This window comes from Mustelus asterias, chromosome 14 (assembly GCF_964213995.1).
Source record: "Mustelus asterias chromosome 14, sMusAst1.hap1.1, whole genome shotgun sequence".
Taxonomy (NCBI): Eukaryota; Metazoa; Chordata; class Chondrichthyes; order Carcharhiniformes; family Triakidae; genus Mustelus; species Mustelus asterias.
Genome location: NC_135814.1, coordinates 8231338 through 8252964, shown reverse-complemented (window position 1 = coordinate 8252964; position 21627 = coordinate 8231338). Strand labels below are relative to the sequence as shown.

The window sequence follows — 21627 nt, the reverse complement described above, 5'->3', positions numbered from 1 at the left end:
AGCAGTTTCTTCTGAATTCCCTATCAGTTTAAGAACATAGGAGCAGGAGTTGGTCATTCGGCCCATTGAGTCTACTCCATCATTCAAACATATCGTGGCTCATCGTCTACCTCTGACGCCATTTTCCCCATTTTTCCCATATGCCGGATGTCAATATCCAGAAATCTCTTGATCTCTGTCTTGGACATGCTCAATGTCTGAGATTCCACAGCCCTCTGGGGTAGAGAATTCCAGAGATTCGCCATCCCCCTTGCCTTAGTCTTAAATGGCCTGCCTCTTATTCTTCGACTGTGTCCTCTGGTTCTGGACTCAGCAGGCCAGGAGAAGCATCGTATTCCCATCCACACTGTCACGCCCTGTAAGAATTCTGTAAGTTTCAATGAGATCACCTCTTGTTCTTTGAAATTTAAGAGAAGGTAAGCCAAGTATCCAATGGTATTGTGCAATGAGATAGGATTAAATAATGACCTCAGAGTGAAGGCACCTCTCAGGTCATAGAGTCATAGAGGTTTACAGCATGGAAACAGGCCCTTCGGCCCAACTTGTCCGTGACACGCAGTCTTTACCACTAAGCTAGGCCCAATTGCCTGCATTTGGCCCATATCCCTCTTTACCCACCTTACCCATGTAACTGTCTAAATGCTTTTTGAAAGACAAAATTGTACCCGCCTCTACTACTACCTCTGGCAGCTTGTTCCAGACACTCCCCACCCTCTGCGTGAAAGAATTGCCCCTCTGGACACATTTGTATCTCTCTCCTCTCACCTTAAGCCTATGCCCTCTAGTTTTAGGCCCCCCCTACCTTTGGGAAAAGATATTGACTGTCTACCTTATCTATGCCCCTCATTATTTTATAGACTTCTAAATGATCACCCCTCAGCCTTCTACACTGCACTGAAAAACGTCCCAGTCTATCCAGCCTCTCTTTAAAACTCAAACCATCAAGTCCCGGTAGCATCCTAGTAAATCTCTTCTGCACTCTTTCTAGTTTGATAATATCCTTTCTATAATGGGGTGACCAGAACTGCACACAGTATTCCAAGTGTGGCCTTACCAATGTCTTGTACAACTTTAACAAGATGTCCCAACTCCTGTGTTCAATGTTCTGACCAATAATCAGAAAAGGATCCAATTTTACATTCAAGTGGTTCCAAGGCTAATATTTTAAAGTTAAATAAGGGCAAACATGAAGGCATGAAAGCAGAATTAGCTGATGTGAACTGACAATTTAGGTTAAGGGATAGGTCCATAGAGATGCAGTGGCAAACATTTCCAATTATACACAGTAGGAGCAGAATTAGGCCTTCCAACCTCTCGAGCCGGCTCTGCTATCCTGTAAGATCATGGCTGATCTGTTTTCCTTTTGAAAAGGTAAGTTGATGTGTTGGCCTTCATAGCGAGAGGATTCAAGTACAGGAGCAGGGATATCTTGCAGGGGGGAGGGTGGTTGGGGGGAGATTGGGTGGGTGTGGGGGTGGGGGGGGGCGATTTCATAGAAACCTATAAAATTCTAACAGAGTTGGACAGGGTAGATGCAGGAAGAATGATCCCGAGGGTGGGGGAGTCCAGAACTGGGGGTCATAGTTTGAGGATATGGGGTAAACATTTTAGGACTGAGATGAGGAGAAATTTCTTCACCCAGAGGGTGGTGAATGTCTGGAATTCAATACCACAGAAACTATTTGAGGTCAAAATTGCCCCTTAGTGTCAGGGGGATTAGCAGGGTACATATGTGGGGTTACAGGAATAGGGCCTGGGTGGGATTGTGGTTGGTGCAGACTCGATGGGCCTCCTTCTGCACTGTACGGATTCTATGAAAACATGAATGTTTTCAAGACGGAGTTAAACATAGCTCTTAGGTGAAAGGGATCAAAAGATTTGAGTGGAAAGCAGGAACAGGTTACTGAGTTGGATGATCAGCCATGATCATAATGAATGGAGGAGCAGGCTCAAAGGGCCGAAAGGCCTACTCCTGCTCCTATTGTCTATGTTTCTATGAATTCCACATTCCCATCTACCCCCAATAACCTTTGATTTTCTTGCCTAACACGAATCTACCGACCTCTGCCTTAAAATATCCATTAAACCTGCCGAGACCACCTTCAGGGAGTTTCCGAAGTTGCACAATCCTCAGGAAAAAAAATTCTCCTCATGTCTGTCCTGAAAGGGCGACCACTAATTTTCAAACAGCGCCGCTGACCTGGGCTCAACCACAAGAACAAAGAAAATTGCAGCACAGGAACAGGCCCTTCGGCCCTCCAAGCCTGCACCGACGAGGCTGGCTGATTGAACTAAAACCCCCTCCCCTTCCCGGGACAATCCTTCTATTCCCATCCTATTCACGTATTTGTTAAGACGCCTCTTAAAAGTCACGATCATATCTGCTTCCACTATCTCCCCCGGCAGCGGGTTCCAGGCACCCACCACCCTCTGTGTAAAAAAACTTGCCTCGTACATCTCCTTTAAACCTTGCCCCGCACACCTTAAACCTATGCCCCCTAGTAATTGACTCTTCTACTCTGGGGAAAAAGCTTCTGACTATCCACTTTGTCCATGCCCCATATAATCTTGTAGACTTCTATCTGGTCGCCCCTCAACCTCCGTCATTCTAGTGAGAACAAACCAAGTTTCTCCAACCTCGCCTCATAGCTAATGCCCTCCATACCAGGCAACATCCTGGTAAATTTTTTCTGCACCCCCAAAGCCTCCACATCCTTCTGGTAGTGTGGCGACCAGAATTGAACACTATATTCCAAGTGCAGCTGCACTAAGGTTCTATAAAGCTGCAACATGACTTGCCAATTTTAAAACTCAATGCCCCGGCCAATGAAGGCAAGCATGCTGTATGCCTTCTTGACTACCTTCTCCACCTGCATTGCCACTTTCAGTGACCTGTGTACTTGTACACCCAGATCCCTCTGCCTATCAATACTCTTAAGGGTTCCGCCATTTACTGTATATTTCCTATCTGTATTAGACCTTCCAAAATGCAATACCTCACATTTGTCTGGATTAATCTCCATTTGCCATCTCTCCGCCCACGTCTCCAACCGATCTATATCCTGCTGTATCCTCTGATGGTCCTTATCGTTATCCGCAAATCCACCAACCTTTGTGTCATCCGCAAACTTATTAATCAAACCAGTTATATATTCCTCCAAATCATTTTTATATATATTACAAACAGCAAAGGTCCCAGCACTGATCCCTGAGGAACGCCACTTGTCACAGCCCTCCATTCAGAAACACACCCCTCCACTGCTACCCTCTGTCTTCTATGACTGAGCCAGTTTTGTATCCACCTTGCCAGCTGACCTCTGATCCCATGCAACTTCACCTTCTGCACCAGCCTGCCATGAGGGCCTTGTCAAAGGCCTTACTGAAGTCCATGGAGACAACATCCACTGTCCTACCCTCATTTATCATCTTTGTAACTTCCTCGGAAAACTCGATCAAGTTAGTGAGACACGACCTCCCCTTCACAAAACCATGTTGCCACTCACTAATACGTCCACTTATTTCCAAGTGGGAATAAATCCTGTCTCGAAGAATCCTCTCCAATAATTTCCCTACCACTGATGTAAGGCTCACCGGCCTGTAATTACCTGGATTATTCTTGCTACCCTTCTTAAACAAAGGAACATCATTGGCTATTCTCCAATCCTCTGGGACTTCTCCTGTAGCCAATGAGGGTACTAATATTTCTTTCAAGGCCCCAGCAATTTCCTCTCTTGCCTCTTTCAGTATTCTGGGGTATATCCCATCAGGCCCTGGGGACTTGTCTACCTTAATGTTTTTCAAACCCCCCAATACCTCCTCCTTTTTGATCTCAACATGACAAACTGTCTACACACTCTTTCCCAGACTCATCATCCACCAAGTCCTTCTCTTTGGTGAATACTGACGCAAAGTACTCATTTCCTCTGGCTCCACGCATAGATTCCCTCTCCTGTCCTAGAGTGGGCCAACCTTCTCCCTGGCTACCCTCTTGCTCTTTACATATGTATAAAAAGCCTTGGGATTTTCCTTAATCCTGCTGGCCAGTTAACTGTTACTGACTGACGAAAAGAAGAATAGAAAAAAATATTTGACCTGTCTGGTAAACAGGAAATATCCCAGCGGTGTCTCCAAAAATGTAATCCCGTGCTGACAACTATATGCTCTGACCAGCTGAGTTAAGTAAAGCTGTACCTGGGATGTGCTTGATGTTATAAGGGGCTACTATGTAAATGTTCAATTAACAGGATCCTGAGTTCTTAGCGGTTGGTGTTGAGCTCGGCTAAATTTCCTATTTACCAATAAATGTCAGTACAGGCGGGAATGAAAAGGATTAGTGTATGCAGTTTCAATCTAGAGTAATAACCTATTAATAATAATGCGGTGCCTCCTAAACTGGTATGTACGTAAACCTTATAATAAGAAAAGGTTCAGGACAACCATGCAAAAGGAATAACAAAAATAAATTTATTTTCTTGCATTGTTGCGTCTCATAAAACAGTCCTTCCCTTAACCAAGTCTCTGTAAAACAGGTAAAGAGTCCCAAACTAAAGATTTTTCAATTAAACAGTTGCAACCCTGAGAAATGTTCAAAATATTACCAAGCGCTTGGATTTATAAACGTTGGGGCCCATACGTTGGCGCACATATGAAGAAAACACGCCCTCAACAACACACTGCTGATACCGTTCAGTGTCTGACAGTACAGTCTCCAGTTACTCACGCAACCACCACACACACAGTCCAGAAGGGTCTGCGAGCGGGAAGATGATGCAGCAGGAAAAAAAAATGCAGCAAGCCGTCCGTGTAGTGACACAGGTCCAGTGCGCTGAAGTCTGTCCTCCTCGGCAGTACTACTCAGCAAGTTAGCTTCAGCTAATCCTCGTTCTCTCCGTCTTCTCAGTGAAAACTACGCCCGGCGTTTATAGCTGACTGTCCCTCACCGGCAGTTTCTAGCAGAAACGTCCATGCTTGAGAGTACAAGATGATGCGCTTTACACTTTTTCTCAACAGTAATGAAAATAACAAACAGGACTAAACCTTGCTGCCTTTCACTTCAAACTGGAAAAAACGAGTTACTAAACTGTGACAAACACGAGCTTTAACTGCACAGTAATATTTGTGCCCATATTGTGAAGTATGTTAGTCTACAAATATTATTTGCCTTGACGTTAAAACTGGGTTTTTACCGCATGGAAACAGCTCCTCTTCTCCACGTGTGTCTCTCCACTGCTGCTTCCTCTCCCCCACGTGTGTCTCCCCACTGCAGCTTCCTCTCCCCCACGTGTGTCTCCCCACTGCAGCTTCCTCTCCCCCACGTGTGTCTCCCCACTGCAGCTTCCTCTCCCCCACGTGTGTCTCCCCACTGCAGCTTCCTCTCCCCCACGTGTGTCTCCCCACTGCAGCTTCCTCTCCCCCACGTGTGTCTCCCCACTGCAGCTTCCTCTCCCCCACGTGTGTCTCCCCACTGCAGCTTCCTCTCCCCCACGTGTGTCTCCCCGCTGCAGCTTCCTCTCCCCCACGTGTGTCTCCCCACTGCAGCTTCCTCTGCCTCCCGCCATTTTTCTTTTTCCCTCCCCCTAAGTAATCTGATTGGCTTAAAGTGCAGCTCTCTAGAAAACGGATTGGCTTAGCTTACATCACTCAAACAAACAGTATCTGTTCACGGTATTGGGCCCAGTAAACAGGATATTGAAACTCACAAGAAAACAAAGAACAATGGTAAATATCTTTTTCATTAAATTTACCCATATTTCAAGAAAACACACTCTTTTCATTTTTCTTTCATTTATCCTTTTTTTTCAGGCCCCTACACATATCTTTATCCATCAGTACCTTAAAGCTTACTGGATTGTGGTCACTGTTCCTGAACTGCTCCCCTACTGAAACATTGACCGCCTGACTAGGCTCATTCCCCAATACCAGGTCCAGTATGGCCCCTTCCCTAATTGGACTATCTACATACTGTTTCAAGAAGCCCTCCTGGGTGCTCCTTACAAACTCTGCCCCATCCGTGCCCCTAGCACTAAGCGAGTCCCAGTCAATATAGGGGAAGTTAAAATCTCCCACCATAACAACCCTGTTACTTTTACACCTTGTCAAAATCTGCCTACATATCTGTTCCTCTATCTCCCGCTGACAGTTGGGCGGCCTATAGTAAGCCCCCAACATTGTGACTACACCCTTTCTATTCCTGAGCTCTATCCATATTGCCTTCGTTGTATGAGTCCTCCGAGGTGTCCTCCCTTAGTACAGCTGTGATATTCTCCTTAACCAGTAGTGCAAGTCCCCCACCTCTTTTATATTCCCTCTATCTCCCCTGAAACATCTGTATCCTGGAATGTTAAACTGCCAATCCTGTCCTTCCCTTAACCAAGTCTCTGTAATGGCAACAACATCGTAGTTCCAAGTACTAATCCAAGCTCTAAGTTCATCTGCCTTACCTGTTACACATCTAGCATTGAAACAAATGCACGTCAGTCTACCAGACCCCCTTTGATTAGCAACCACACGCTGCCTGCTCTTTCTCGGGTGAACATTTATGAAGAAGAAACATCCCTTCCACATCCACCTTGTCAAGACCATTCAGGATCTTATAAACTTCAATCAAGTCGCCTCTCACTCTTCAAACTCCAGTGGAAACAAGCCCAGTCTGTCCAACCTTTCCTCATAAGACAACCCTCTCGGGGGTGTAAGGATTTCTTTTAGAATATGCAGGATACCTGCCAACAAGAAAGAAAAATTCCAAGGGGAAAACCCACCATCTGCTTTTAACTGAAAAAGCTAAAGGTAGTATCAGACTTTAATAAAAAAGGGGAGGTGATGGCTGAGTAGTATTATCCCTTGATGATTAATCCAGAAACTCAGCTAATGTTCTGGATACCCGGGTTCGAATCCCGCCACGGCAGATGGTGGAATTTGAGTTCAATAAAAAATATCAGGAATTAAGAATCTAATGATGACCATGAAACCATTGTCGATTGTCGGAAAAACCCATCTGGTTCACTAATGTCCCTTTAGGGAAGGAAATGTGCCGTCCTTACCTGGTCTGGCCTACATGTGACTCCAGGCCCACAGCAATGTGGTTGACTTTCAACTGCCCTCTGAACAAGGGCAACTCGGGATGGACAATAAATGCTGGCCAGCCAGCGACGCCCATGTCCCATGAATGAATAAGAACAAAATTGTGCAAAGGTGAGTGGCAGGTCAGCAGATTGAACGGAAGATAAAACGCAGCAAAGAATGCCAAAAAGATTAATAAGGAGCGAAAATTTATGATACAAGAGAAAGCTAGCTAGAAATATAAAGCAGATAGTAAGAGTTTCTATAGTTAAGAATTAACAAAGAGTGGCCCGATAGAAAGCGAGTCTGGGGAATAAATGGTGGAGATGGCAGATAAATTGAACGGATATTTTGCATTGGTCTTCACCGTGGAGGAAACAAGTAACATTCCAGAAATAGCTGCAAATCAGGAAGTGGGGGGGGGGGGGGGGGGGGCGGTGTGGAGGGGAAACCAAGAAAATTGCAGGGAAGTGGCACTGAGAAAATTGTTGGGAGTTGTGGGCTGACAAATTCCTGATGGATTTCACCCCAGGGTCTTTGGAGAAGGTTCTGTTAGATTGGAAAATAGCATTTGATTTGATTTGATTTGACTTATTATTGTCACATGTATTAGTATACAGTGAAAAGTATTGTTTCTTGCGCGCTATACAGACAAAGCATACCGTTCATAGAGAAGGAAAGGAGAGGGTGCAGAATGTAGTGTTCCAGTCATAGCTAGGGTGTAGAGAAAGATCAACTTAGTGCGAGGTAAGTCCATTCAAAAGTCTACTGGCAGCAGGGAAGAAGCTGTTCTTGAGTCGGTTGGTACGTGACCGCAGACTTTTGTATCTTTTGTCCATGCCTGTGGCTTTGTGTGTGAGTGTGGTTGTTTATATATTTGCGTCTCTGTGTGTGCCTTCATGTGTGTGTCTGTTCTTGAGTCGGTTGGTACGTGACCTCAGACTTTTGTATCTTTTTCCTGACGGAAGAAGGCCGAAGAGAGAATGTCTGGCATGCGTAAGGTCCTTAATTATGCTGGCTGCTTTGCCGAGGCAGCGGGAAGTGTCCGGGTCAATTTCAGGTCGGGTGTCTCCAGAGTCCTAAGGATCGCCAAATCTTTAAGGGATTGAATTAGAGCTTTGTTAGAGAGTTTAAAAGAGTTAGAATGAAGTTTTAGAAGCATAGAACAAGAGTGAAAGATAGAATTCGAGGGTATGCTGGGCACAGCTTACAAGAAGTTGCCTCTCTCCGGGGCCATCTTGAGCAGGTTTGTAACTCCTTTATTCAGAAAGGGACGGATTAAGAACGCAGGAAACCACAGACCAGTTCGCTTAATATCTATCATGGGGAAAATGTTAGCAGCTGTTTTAAATAAGTTACAGCAGGGCATTCAAGGATGATCTGGGAGAGTCACCATGGTTCTGTGCAAGGGAAATTCTGTCTGACCAAATTATAAGAACATAAGAACATAAGAAATAGGAGCAGGAGTAGGCCATCTAGCCCCTCGAGCCTACCCCGCCATTCAATAAGATCATGGCTGATCCGATAGTGGTTTAGTTCCACTTACCCGCCCACTCCCCATAACCCTTAATTCCCTTATTGATCAGAAATCTATCTACCTGTGACTTAAACATATTTAACGAGGTAGCCTCCACTGCTTCAACGGGCAGAGAATTCCAGAGATTCACTACCCTCTGAGAGAAGAAGTTCCTCCTCAACTCTGTCCTAAACTGACTCCCCCTTATTTTGAGGCTGTGTCCTCTAGTTCTTGTTTCCTTTCTAAGTGGAAAGAATCTCTCTGCCTCTACCCTGTCTCGCCCCTTCATTATCTTATATGTCTCTATAAGATCTCCCCTCAGCCTTCTAAACTCCAACGAGTACAGGCCCAATCTACTCAATCTCTCCTCATAAGCTAATCCCCTCATCTCCGGTATCAACCTGTTGAACCTTCTCTGTACTCCGTCCAAGGCCAATACATCCTTCCGCAAATAAGGGGACCAAAATTGCACACAGTACTTGTGGTAAACCACTGTTCTCTGTTACCTGTATATGTGGCACATCCCTGTCAGTTCTGCCCAAGACTCCTCCCCCCTGGTCCAGGTATGAAGGCGGTGGCTCCTCCCCCTAGCCTTCAGTACAGACCAGATCTCCGACAGGGATGGCCCCAAGTTCTTGCTAATAAAAGCCTATTTGTCTTGCTCACAAGTAGTCTTGACTTGATTGATAGTGCATCAGTACACTAGTTGCGGCCTCACCAGTACCTTGTACAACTGCAGCAAGACCTCCCTGCTTTTATACTCCAACCCCTTCGCGATAAAGGCCAACATTCCATTTGCCTTCTTGATCACCTGCTGTACCTGCAAACTGAGTTGTTGCGATTCATGCACAAGGATCCCCAGGTCCCTCTGCACAGTAGCATGTTGTAATTTTTCACCATTTAAATAATAGTCCATTTTACTATTATTCCTTCCAAAGTGGATAACCTCACACTTGTCAACGTTATACTCCATCTGCCAGATCCTCGCCCACTCACTTAGTCTATCCAAATCTCTCTGCAGACTTTCTGCATCCTCCACGCAATTCGCTTTCCCACTTACCTTTGTATCATCCGCAAACTTTGTTACCCTACACTCGGTCCCCTCCTCCAGATCGCCTATGTATATGGTAAACAGTTGAGGCCCCAGCACCGATCCCTGCGGCACGCCACTAATCACCAACTGCCAACCAGAAAAGCACCCATTTATTCCAACTCTTTGCTTCCTGTTAGATAGCCAATCCTCAATCCACGTCAACACCTTACCCCTAACTCCGTGTACCCTAATCTTCTGCAGCAACCTTTTGTAAGGCACCTTATCGAACGCCTTCTGGAAATCCAAAAACACCATATCCACCGGTTCCCCTCTGTCAACCGCACTCGTTACATCTTCATAAAAATCCAGTAAATTCGTCAAACACGACTTTCCCTTCATGAATCCATGCTGCGTCTGCTTGATCGAACCATTTGTTTTTATTGGAGTTGTTTGATATTGGAGATAAAATGGAATCTTTCGGGGATCCTAAAGGGGATGTGTTCTACTTAGATTTTAAGAAGGCTTTTGATAAGGTGCCCATCAAAAATCATTACAGAAAATAAAAGCTCCTGATGTAGGGAGTGACATATTGGCATGGATCGAAGATTGCGAGCTAAGAGGAATCAGAGAGTAGAGTCATAGTGGTTTACAGCATGGAAACAGGCCCTTCGGCCCAACTTGTCCATGCTGTCCTTTTTTTAAAAAAAAACCCTAAGCTAGTCCCAGTTGCCCCATTTGGCCCATATCCCTCTATACCCATCGTACCCATGTAACTATCTAAATGCTTTTTAAAAGACAAAATTGTACCCACCTCTACTACTACCTCTGGCAGCTTGTTCCAGACACTCACCACCCTCTGTGTGAAAAAAATTGCCCCTCTGGACACTTTTGTATCTCTCCCCTCTCACCTTAAACCTATGCCCTCTAGTTTTAGACTCCCCTACCTTTGGGTAAAGAAGGGGAGTAGATGCAAGTGGGTCATTTTCTGGTGGGCAGGATGTGGCGAGTGGTGTGCCACAGGGATCAATGTTGGGGCCTCAACTTTTTACACTTTATATAAATGACTTGGATCAAGGGACCAAAGCTAAATTCGCTGATGATACAAAGATATGTTGGGAAGTAAGTTGTAAAGAGGATGTAAGGAGGCCACACAATGACATGGATAGGTTAAATGAGTGGGCAAAGATCTGGCAAATGGAGTATAATGTGGGAAAATGTGAAATAGTCCAGTTTGGCAGGAAGAATAAAAAGTAAGTGTATTATCTAAATGGCGAGAGATTGCAGAGTTCTGAGAGGCAGAGGGATCTGGGTGTCACAGTGCATGAATCATAAAAGGCTAGCATACAGGTACAGCAAGTAATAAGCAAACCTAATTGAATGTTATTGTTTATTGCGAGGGGAATTGAATACAAATTGGGGAGGTTATGCTTCAGTTATATAGAGTATTGATGAAACCACATCTGGAGTAATGTGTACAGTATCGGTCTCTTTTTTTTAAGGAAGGATATAGATACCTTGGAAGAAGTTCAGAGAATGTTTATTCGACAAATACCTGGAATGGGTGGGTTGTCTTATGAGGAAAGGTTAGAGAGGTTAGATTTATATTCACTAGAAGAGTAAGAGACAACTTGATTGAAACATATAAGATCCTGAGGGATCTTGACAGGGTGGATGTGGAGAGGATGTTTCCTCTTGTCAGAGAATCTAGAACTGGGAGTCACTGTTTAAAAATACAGGGGGTCACTCATTTAAAATGGAAATGAGGCAAATTCATTGTTCTGAGCATCGTTAGGCTTTGGAGTTCTCTTCTTCAGGCGGCAGTGGGGCAGTCTTTCAATAATTTATGGCAGAGGTAGATAGATTCTTGATAAGTAGAGGGGTGAAAGGTTATTGTGATAGGCAGGAATGTGTAGTTCAGTTTAAAATCAGACCAGCCATGATCCTATCGAATGGCAGAGCAGGCTGAAAGGGCCGAATGGCCTACTCCTCCTAATTTGTATGTATGTCTCAACGTTAGTATTGTGTTGAATTCTAGGCACCATACCCTCGGAAGGATACTCAGGCTTTGGAGAGGGCACAGAGGAGAGTTACTAGAAGGGTACCAGGGCTCTGAGGGATTACAGTTACGTGGATAGACTAGAGAAACTGGGATTGTTCTCCTCAGAGCAGGGACCCGGGTTCGATTCCTGGCCTGGCTCACTGTCTGTGCGGAGACTGCACGTTCTCCCTGTGTCTGCGTGGGTTTCTTCTGGTTTCCTCCAAAACTCCAAAGATGTGTAGGTCAGGTGAATTGGCCATGCTAAATTGTCCCTTAGTATCCCATGATGTGTAGGTTAGGGCGATTAGCGGGGTAAATACGTGGGATAGGGCCTGGATGGGATGATCTATTGGAGAGTTGGTGTAGACTAGATGGGCCGACTGGCCTTTTGCTGCACTGTAAGGATTCTATGTTCTAAATAATGGGAAAAAGGAAAAGAACTGCTGAGATTTGGAGAAAGGCCTGAGGAATATCAACTAGTTAGATTCCTCTTTCAGAGTGACCTATTTCTGTGCTGCACTAAGTTTTTGATTCTATGAATGCATCCAAACGGATTTGGCACCTCTACCCCGGCACCGTATCCAAACTTTCAGCTTCAAGTTGTGACCTGAATTCTGTATTTGACCCAAGTAAATTCTCACTGAGGGAATTTGTGGGTTAGTTGTTCAAACTAACAATGCACTATGAGTAACAATCACATCACACATTTGTGTAACACCTTTCCGTACTGACAGAGAGGATAGGCTGTTTGTTATTTTCAAAGCTAAATGTTGAGCATGGAAACCTCACACTGGCAGTTTGTAAATTCTAATTTCAGCCCATAGGTCTGTGCTTACCAAGCGTGTTAGCTTGCCTCCGGTGTGACCTTATTTTAATGCTTTATGTCACCCCAGAGTTAGGTTTTGTGGGGTACAAGAGCTATTGAATCATAGGCCGGGATTTTATGACCTCGCTCGGGCGAGGCTCGTAAAATCCCGCCTGAGGCCAACGGAGAATTCCGTTCTGCGAGCCGCACGCGCCTTGTTTCCGAGGCAGGCCTGGCGGTAAAATTCCAGCCATAGAATCCCTACAGTGCGAAAGCAGACTATTTGGCCCATCCAGTCTACACCAAATCTCCAAAAGAGCATCTTACCCAGGCCCTATCTCCCTATCCTCGTAACCCCACGTATTTACCCTGCTAATCTCCCTAACCTACTCATCTTTGGACACTAAGGGGCAATTTAGCATGGCCAATCCGCCTAACCTGCACGCTGTAGGAGGAAACCGGAGCACCTGAAGAAAACCCGCGCAGACAATGGGAGAACGTGCAGACTCCGCACAGGCACCCAAGGCCGGAATTGAACCTGGGTCCCTGGTGTTGTTGTGAGGCAGCAGTGCTAACCGTTGTGCCACTGTGCTCCCCTGTTGAGGTGGGGCGGGGGGGGGGGGCTTGTGTTGCTCCCAAAATAAATAAATATCTACATTTCCACAGGCTTTTTTTTGGCAGCAGCAGTTGGGTCTCAGAGCACAGTCCATTGGGCCACCCCGATCAACAAATAACACCAGGATTCATCGGGTCTCTGCTGTAGGGACGGGGCTGCCAGGAATACATCGGTGTGTAAAATCCAGCCTAGGGCGTAGCCAATGGCTCAACTGTCTTTCCTTTTGTGCGTTCTCTTTCAGGTATGGGAAGGAATGGAAACAGATGAGGAGCGTTTTGAATCCCAAGATGTTGAAGCCAAAGGAGGTGTCCAGTTATTCTCCGGCCATCAGTGAGGTGGTGACTGACTTTGTGAAGAAAGTTCGGTGGCTGAGAGAAAACAACGGGGGAGGGGTGATGGTGAATGATGTGTCCAGTGAACTCTACAAATTTGCATTTGAAGGTATCAACTTTAAATCTTAAAACATTGAAGCAGGCCTATTGTATCTCTAAAGGAGCTATCCAATTGATCCCACTCTCTTCATCTCTCCCCATAGCAGAGTTATGGGAGGCCTTAGCCTAGTGGTATTATCGCTAGACTATTAATCCAGAAACTCAGCTAATGTTCTGGAGACTCGGGTTTGAATCCCGCTACGGCAGATGGTGGAATTTGAATTAAATTTAAAAGAAAATCTGGAATTAAAAATCTACTGATGATCGTGAAACCATTGTGGATTGTCGGGAAAAACTCACCTGGTTCACTAATGTCCTTTAGGGAAGGAAATCTGCTGTCCTTATCTGGTCTGGCCTACATACTCCAGAGCCACAGCAGTGTTGTTGACTCTCAACTGCCCTCAGGCAACTAGGGATAGGCAATAAATGCTGGCCCAGCCAGTGACATCCATGTCCCACGATTGACTGAAAGAAAATATTCTCCTTCAAGGACTCATCTAATTTATTTTTTTTAAGTTGTGATTGAATCTGTTTCCATTGCCCTGCTAGGCAGTGCATTCCAGATGGTAACACACTGTTGTGTGGAAAAATATCTCCTCTGTCCCACACCTGGCTCTTTTGCCAGTAACCTTAAATCTGGGTCCTCTAGTCACCGACCCTCCCACCAGTTCTCCATGATGTGGGAAATCCTTTTGTGTGGTCTGATTAATTTAAAGACCAAATCTTTTAATTAAACATTTCATTTCACAAAGGCAACAGTTCAATGAAATTCTTCAATTAAACTATGAAATGTCAGAATCAAAAACATTACAAATTAACAATATTCAGACAAACATACAATTAGGACAAAACAAATCTCATTTTGGCCAAAATGGGAGCCACCTACACAGTTAATGAGCTAGCAGCTTTCACAAAAGATCTCAGATTTCGTGCCAAAGAGCAGAATTAGTTATAGTTTTCGTTATCAGAAGCTACTCTTGCAACAGTTGGCTTGTGGTCGAACAACATTTGAGAAGCATTATAGTCACAATAATCATCAGTAAATAAACGAAAAGATATGTAGCTCCGATTAATATGTTCTTTCCCAATATTCCGACCTATCCTGTTGTCCATTTTTCCAGAGAGAATGGCTCTGGTTTTTCTAACTTCTTCCTTCCGAATATGAGTCACCAGACTGGTGATATTCTCCGAAAATCTGATATGTAGGTGCAGCATTTCGATCCAATCTAAGCGCATGTTGCTCCTCTTGCTGCAAGAATGAAGTCCAACGCCGTCCCATTCGGTAACGCAGCTGTACGCATTGCTGCCATTTCATCATTGATTTGTGATAAAGCAGTAGCTGTGTCATTCGCTACCCTTTCTAAGATATAAGTAATATTTTCCAATTCCATTGTCAGTCTTATATGTGAATATCCTAGCATCATTATACCAAAGAAATGGTCTATGCCTGCTGCAGTGCGTCGATATCTGGTAGTTTCCTCTGGTAATTGATCAGTGTGTTAATATATGGAACTACATATTCTAAGTAACAAACTCCTTTCCAACCTGTGGGCAGCCCTGGGTAAGATTTGTTTCTACAAATCCAATAAGTTCCAATAAGTGTTGGGTATATTGAATGTTGCACATGTGATCATCCTCCGGTGGCCTTAAGCAAATCCTGCTCCTTACATCCATGGTGTAGATTTAATTTATTAATCCCAATATCTATGCTTCCCTGATCACCATGATGCATAATATTCCTTGTTCCTCTAATCCTGTATCAATTAGAATCAAATTGGGTGCTCATTTGGCTGTATTGAAAATACAGGTATCTATTCAAGTAAAAAGATCTACACTTTCACACTCCTTTGTAAATCTCACTGTCCTGAGCAATTGGGTTAATTGATCCCATATTATTAATTCCTCCCACTTTAAAGGGATTGTCCACAAAGGAGACCCCTTCACCGCATGAATTGGTATGAGGACATGCCCAACATTTGTACGCCAAATACAGATAAGTGTTTCTGTTAAACTCCTAATAATCTACTTGCACTATACAAAACATACATATTATTACAAGATGTAATGTAGTCATTTTTTTTAACCATTTGTTATTACTCAAATTGTGTTTATGTCAATAACAGCAATGTACTTATTTTAACCACGCTCTGTTTTTGTTCCTTGTCCAAAGATTGTCCTAGCTTGTTATTCACTGATGTTTTTCTTCAATGGATGGTTGATTTTTTTTTCCTGTATATACAATTCTGCAATTTTACACACGTTATGGCCCTAAGACTTTGCAATTAGAATCAACAATCATAAATCTAACATTTTATCATAAACATTTTCTAGATTGCTTTACTGTACTGTCTGATGAGACTAAAAAGTCTAAAACATTTTTATACAAATTTATCCAGATTCTAATTTAATCCTTTGGGTAAGGTTTTAGCTGTGTCCAGTGTCTCCATCGAGGCCCATGTTTTTCATCGACCACAGCACATGTTTCTCCTGCAATGATTATTTCAAATGGCCCCTCCCATCTAGTGCTTAATCCTTTTTTTTGTCAGACATTAATTGTACCATAACCCTATATCCTGCAGTTGGTAAATTTGGATTTTCTTTCTCAGCTTATTTCATCCAATCTTTAAAAAGTTTATTAGTTACAAGTAAGGCTTACATTAACACTGCATTGAAGTTACTGTGAAAATCCCCTAGTCGTCACAATCCGGCACCTGTTCGGGTCAATGCACCGAACCAGCATGTCTTTCAGCCTGTGGGAGGAAACCGGAGCATCCGGAGGAAACCCACGCAGACACGGGGAGAACGTGCAAACTCCACACAGACAGTGACCCAAGCTGGGAATCGAACCCGGGTCCCTAGGCTGTGAGGCAGCAGTGCTAACCACTGTGCCACCATGTTGTTGAATGACTATTTATTTTTTAAAGGAATGTAATTGGGTTATTAAGTCTCTCATGCTTTGATAGACTGCTTCTTTTCCGTTCATTAACTCCCCTCTTCCTGTGATAACATCTTCTGGGACATGCATTGCTCTATAAATGGGGTTAATCCTGTTCCTCGAGATGGAGTGGCTCTTTGTCTTAATAGAATTGTAGGTAATGCCTGCACCCAATTATTTCCTCCTTCTAATAAGGCTTTAGCCAAACTGTTTTTTCAATGTTCTATTCATTTGTTCTACCATGTAGATGATATTGTAAGTGAAATTTCTGTTTAATCCCTAACATACTACATATTTCTCTCAGTGAAGTGAGTTCCCTAATCTGAGTCCAATTGTAATTGCTTTCCCCATCGGGGTATGATTTCATTGGCTAATATCAATGCCACAGTTTTGGCTGTTGCATGAGGCGGCACAGTGTTTAGCACTGCTGCCTCACAGCGCCAGGGGCCCGGGTTTGATTCCCGGCTTGGGTCATTGTCTGTGTAGAGTCTGCACGTTGTCTGCGTGGGTTTCCTCCGGGTGCTCCGGTTTCCTCCCACTGTCTGAAAGATGTGCTGGTTAGGTGCATTGACCCGAACAGTCGCTGGATTGTGGCGACTTGGGGAATTTCACAGTAGCTTCATTGCGGTGTTAATGTAAGCCTTACTTGTGACACTAATAAATAAACTTTAAAACTTTTAAACTTTACATGGGAATGCTTCTATCCATCGAGTGGATTGATCAATAATCACTAAACAATAAATTTTCCCTTTCTTTCTTGGTAAAGGTCCTGTGAAGTTCATTTATAAGTTTTCCCATGGTCCCTTGGGCCTGGGTTGGTTTCCCATTTTTATTCTGCAATGTCCTGGTTCTATCTGAGCACACTGAATGCAGTTTTGTAGAACTTGGCGATCATTTCTCCATACCCTTCCGCCAGCAGCCATTCTTAATTAAGGTGGTGATTTTATCTCTGCTAGTGTGTGCTGCTCCATGATATAAATTCATCAGCGCTTGGTGTATTGCTTCCAGGGCTATTATTTTCTTATCTTTCCTCCACATTCCATTCCATTCTTCCTTTCCTCCCAATTCTTTCCATCTGTTTTTCTTTCTGAGACCTGTTCTTGAATCTGTTTTATGTCTAATTCAGTGCCATCTTTGGTTTGTTTAGCAGCTATATCAGTTAATTGGGTTTCCTCTAACTTTTGTTCTAATAACCTTTGACCCGCTAAAGCTGCTTTGTAATTCCCTTCTTGGTCCTTTCTAGTGATTTGTTTGTGTGCTTGAACTTTGTCACAGCTACTTGCACTCTGTCACTTTTTTGGTAAAAAATGTTAAATGGTTTACTGAGATTTGGTAATCCTAAAGCTGGAGCCTTAGCTCGGGCTGATTATATGTCTTTTAAAGCCTGTATTTCCTTGTCTTTCCAATCTATTTTTTTCTCTACTAAGCCTTTCTCCATTGATCGAATCTTGCAGTGGTTTTGCTAGTATTGGATAATCTTTCACAAAATTCCTACAATAATCTTGTGGGAATACTTATCTCATTCCTTTCAGTGTGTATGGTTGTGTAAGCCTTCTTTTGATCTTCTGGAATTTCTTTCCTGCCTTGTGAAACAATCAAAACATCATCTACATATTGTGGAATGGTGGTTCCTTGTGGTAGAGGAGTCCAAATGTATTGTTGATTTCCCACTGTGAAGGCAAATTTGTATAGATGTTCTTTTGCTATTGGAATAGGCCAAAATCCATTGGCCACATCTAATACAGTAAAAATCATTTGATCCGTCCCAATTGTGTTTAGATGGCTAGCTGGATTTGCAACTATTGAGTGCGCCCATGTTGCATATCTGTTTAGGAATGTGTAATCCACAGTTAATCATCTATAGCTTCCGTCTATTTTTTAAAAATCAGCCATATATGTTAATTAGTAGAAGACATTGTCTTTGTCACTACTCCTTGTTTTTCCAATTGCGTGATAATGCTTCTAACAGCTTGAACTTCTGAACGTCTCCCTGAATCTTTTCTCGTGGGACATTTAAACTCCCACAATCATGTTTACTTCCAGCCCAAACTTGAGGGTATTGAGCAGCCATTTTTTTTTCAGATTGATCTCTTTTCCCAATCTGTTTGAAATGCTGCTACCCTAGAAATGCTACAACATTTCCTTTATTCCTATTTATTCTGTTTGAATATGTGGTGCCATTTGATGTTTCCTGCTCCAACATCAATTATCACCACTAACTAGTCAGTAACTCTATCCACAGAATGCTTCCTTCTTTATTTTGACATTCAGATATGAACCTGTTTTTTTTAATTGTTGGTATACTGAGCAGTGCGACTTTAATTCTCCCAGTAACTCGATATTATTCTATTGTTTGATCAATGGTTGGTAAATTCAAGTTTGTTAGTGATATAGTTGTCCCCATATCAATTTACTTGATACAGTTCAGCCCTTCTAGCTCTGTCTCTATATATATCCGGAAATCCATATCAGCATCAGACTCGAGGGGTGCCAATTGTCATTTTGCAGTTAATAATTTACTAAGTTTCTCTGCTGTGAAACTGACTTCTATAGCATAATAAAATCTTTGAGACAGAAATCAAATCTTTCAATTTGATTCCAAGTAGTAACTTATTTTGATTAATCATTCTTCATCTCAAATAGCATTGTTGTATGAAACTAGCTTGCCATTCTTCCTATATTAGTGATATGGGCTTTCTAATGAATATCAATCACCCTGCTTACTTCCTTCAATGTTTATTTATTCTGCTGAATTAATTCTCTTTTGAGCCCACCTTATATCTGATTTTCAACTTCCCCATATTGAAAATTTATATCTAAAATGTACTGTGTGTTTTGGACTACTTTTCTCATTCTCATGGTTAGTTTGCTGATTTTAAATTTTCACTCCTCACAATCTAATCAAAATGCTGTGAGGTTGCTGCCATTGTTGAATAGCTCTAATTTAGTTGGCGCTGTTATCACAAAATATCCAATAGGGGCAAATGTAAACTTCACACTTCCCCACCCACTCTATTTTGTGTAATTTCCACTAGACATTCTCTGCTTTCTTATTTTATTTTGATTTGGATTAACAATTCATATTAATTATGGGCGGCATGGTGGCACAGTGGTTAGCACTGCTGCCTCACAGTGCCAGAGACCCGGGTTCGATTCTCAGCTTGGGTCACTGTTTGTGCGGAGTTTGCACGTTCTCCCCATGTTTGCGTGGGTTTCCTTCGGGTGGTTTTGCGCCACTAAGCCTTTTTCAAAAAAAAATATTTTTTTTTTCTGGTGTTTGAGTGCTTCCCCCTCTACTAAAAAAAGGTGAGCAATATAAAGTATGTACTCACCGTTCCAGGGGAAGTATTCAGCCGACCGTCGGCTCCAAGATCATCCCATGCTCGTCGCCAAATTGATGTGGAAAATTCTTTTAGGTGGCCTGATTAATTTAAAGACTTTTCATTAAACATTTCATTTCACAAAGGCAACAAAAAAGTATATTCCGTTCAATGAAATTCTTCAGTTAAACTAATTTTATTAAAACATTGAAATGTTAGAATCAAAAATGTTACAAACAATAGTCAGGCAAACATACAATTAGGACAAAACAAATGTCATTTTGGCCAAAATGGGAGATCAATGGTTCCACCGACACAGCTAATGCGCTCGCAGCTTTCACAAAAGATCTCAGATTTCATGCCAAAGAACAGAATTGGTTATAGTTTTTGTTATCAGATTATACAGCCCAGCACTTAATTAAAAGCAATTTCATTCATTCACCGTTCTGTCAATCTAACAATGGCATGTCCCCTAGGTAATGGTATGCCCCCTAGGCAAGAATTAGGGGGCATAAGTTGGGAACAGAAACTGTCAGGGAAAGGAACTAATGAAAAGTGGAACTTTTTCAAGGAACAAATACTGGGTGTCCTTGATAGGTATGTCCCTGTCAGGCAGGGAGGAAATGGCCGAGTGAGGGAACCATGGTTCACGGAAGAGGTGGAATGTCTTGTGAAAAGGAAGAGGGAAGCTTATGTAGGGATGAGGAAACAAGGTTCAGATGGCTCGATTGAGGGTTACAAGTTAGCAAGGAATGAGCTGAAAAAGGGGCTTAGGAGAGCTAGGAGGGGACATGAGAAGTCCTTGGCGGGTCGGATCAAGGAAAACTCCAAGGCTTTTTACTCTTATGTGAGGAATAAAAGAATGACCAGGGTGAGGTTAGGGCCGGTCAAGGACAGTAGTGGGAACTTGTGTATGGAGTCAGTGGAGATAGGCGAGGTGATGAATGAATACTTTTCTTCAGTGTTCACCAAGGAGAGGGGCCATGTTTTTGAGGAAGAGAAGGTGTTACAGGCAAATAGGCTGGAGGAAATAGATGTTCGGAGGGAGGATCTCCTGGCAGTTTTGAATAAACTGAAGGTCGATAAGTCCCCTGGGCCTGATGAAATATATCCTAGGATTCTTTGGGAGGCAAGGGATGAGATTGCAGAGCCTTTGGCTTTGATCTTTGGGTCCTCGCTGTCCACGGGGATGGTGCCAGAGGACTGGAAAATGGCGAATGTTGTTCCTCTGTTTAAGAAAGGGAATAGAAATGACCCTGGTAATTATAGACCGGTTAGTCTTACTTCGGTGGTTGGTAATTTGATGGAAAAGGTCCTTAGGGATGGGATTTACGACCATTTAGAAAGATGCGGATTAATCCGGGACATTCAGCATGGATTCGTGAAGGGCAAGTCGTGCCTCACAAATTTGATTGAATTTTTTGAGGAGGTAACTAAGTGTGTTGATGAAGGTAGGGCAGTTGATGTCATATACATGGATTTTAGTAAGGCGTTTGATAAGGTCCCCCATGGTTGGCTTATGATGAAAGTGAGGAGGTGTGGGATAGAGGGAAAGTTGGCCGATTGGATAGGTAACTGGCTGTCTGATCGAAGACAGAGGGTGGTGGTGGATGGAAAATTTTCAGATTGGAGGCAGGTTGCTAGCGGAGTGCCACAGGGATCAGTGCTTGGTCCGCTGCTCTTTGTGATTTTTATTAATGACTTAGAGGAGGGGGCTGAAGGGTGGATCAGTAAATTTGCTGATGACACCATGATTGGTGGAGTAGTGGATGAGGTGGAGGGCTGTTGTAGGCTGCAAAGAGACATAGATAGGATGCAAAGCTGGGCTGAAAAATGGCAAATGGAGTTTAACCCTGATAAATGTGAGGTGATTC

General features: G+C 43.3%; 1 protein-coding gene across 2 annotated transcripts in view; it reads left to right on the top strand.

Moving 5' to 3' along the window:
• cyp27a3 (cytochrome P450 family 27 subfamily A member 3) overlaps positions 1-21627 on the top strand; it is a 71463-nt gene that overhangs the window by 12258 nt on the left and 37578 nt on the right. For both annotated transcript variants that reach the window (XR_013499488.1, XM_078227858.1), the window contains exon 3: positions 13309-13508. Coding sequence is in view for 1 of the 2 variants with exons in the window: in XM_078227858.1 (XP_078083984.1) it covers positions 13309-13508 (200 nt within the window). In the remaining variant the exon portion in view is untranslated. The remainder of the gene's footprint in view (positions 1-13308; positions 13509-21627) is intronic.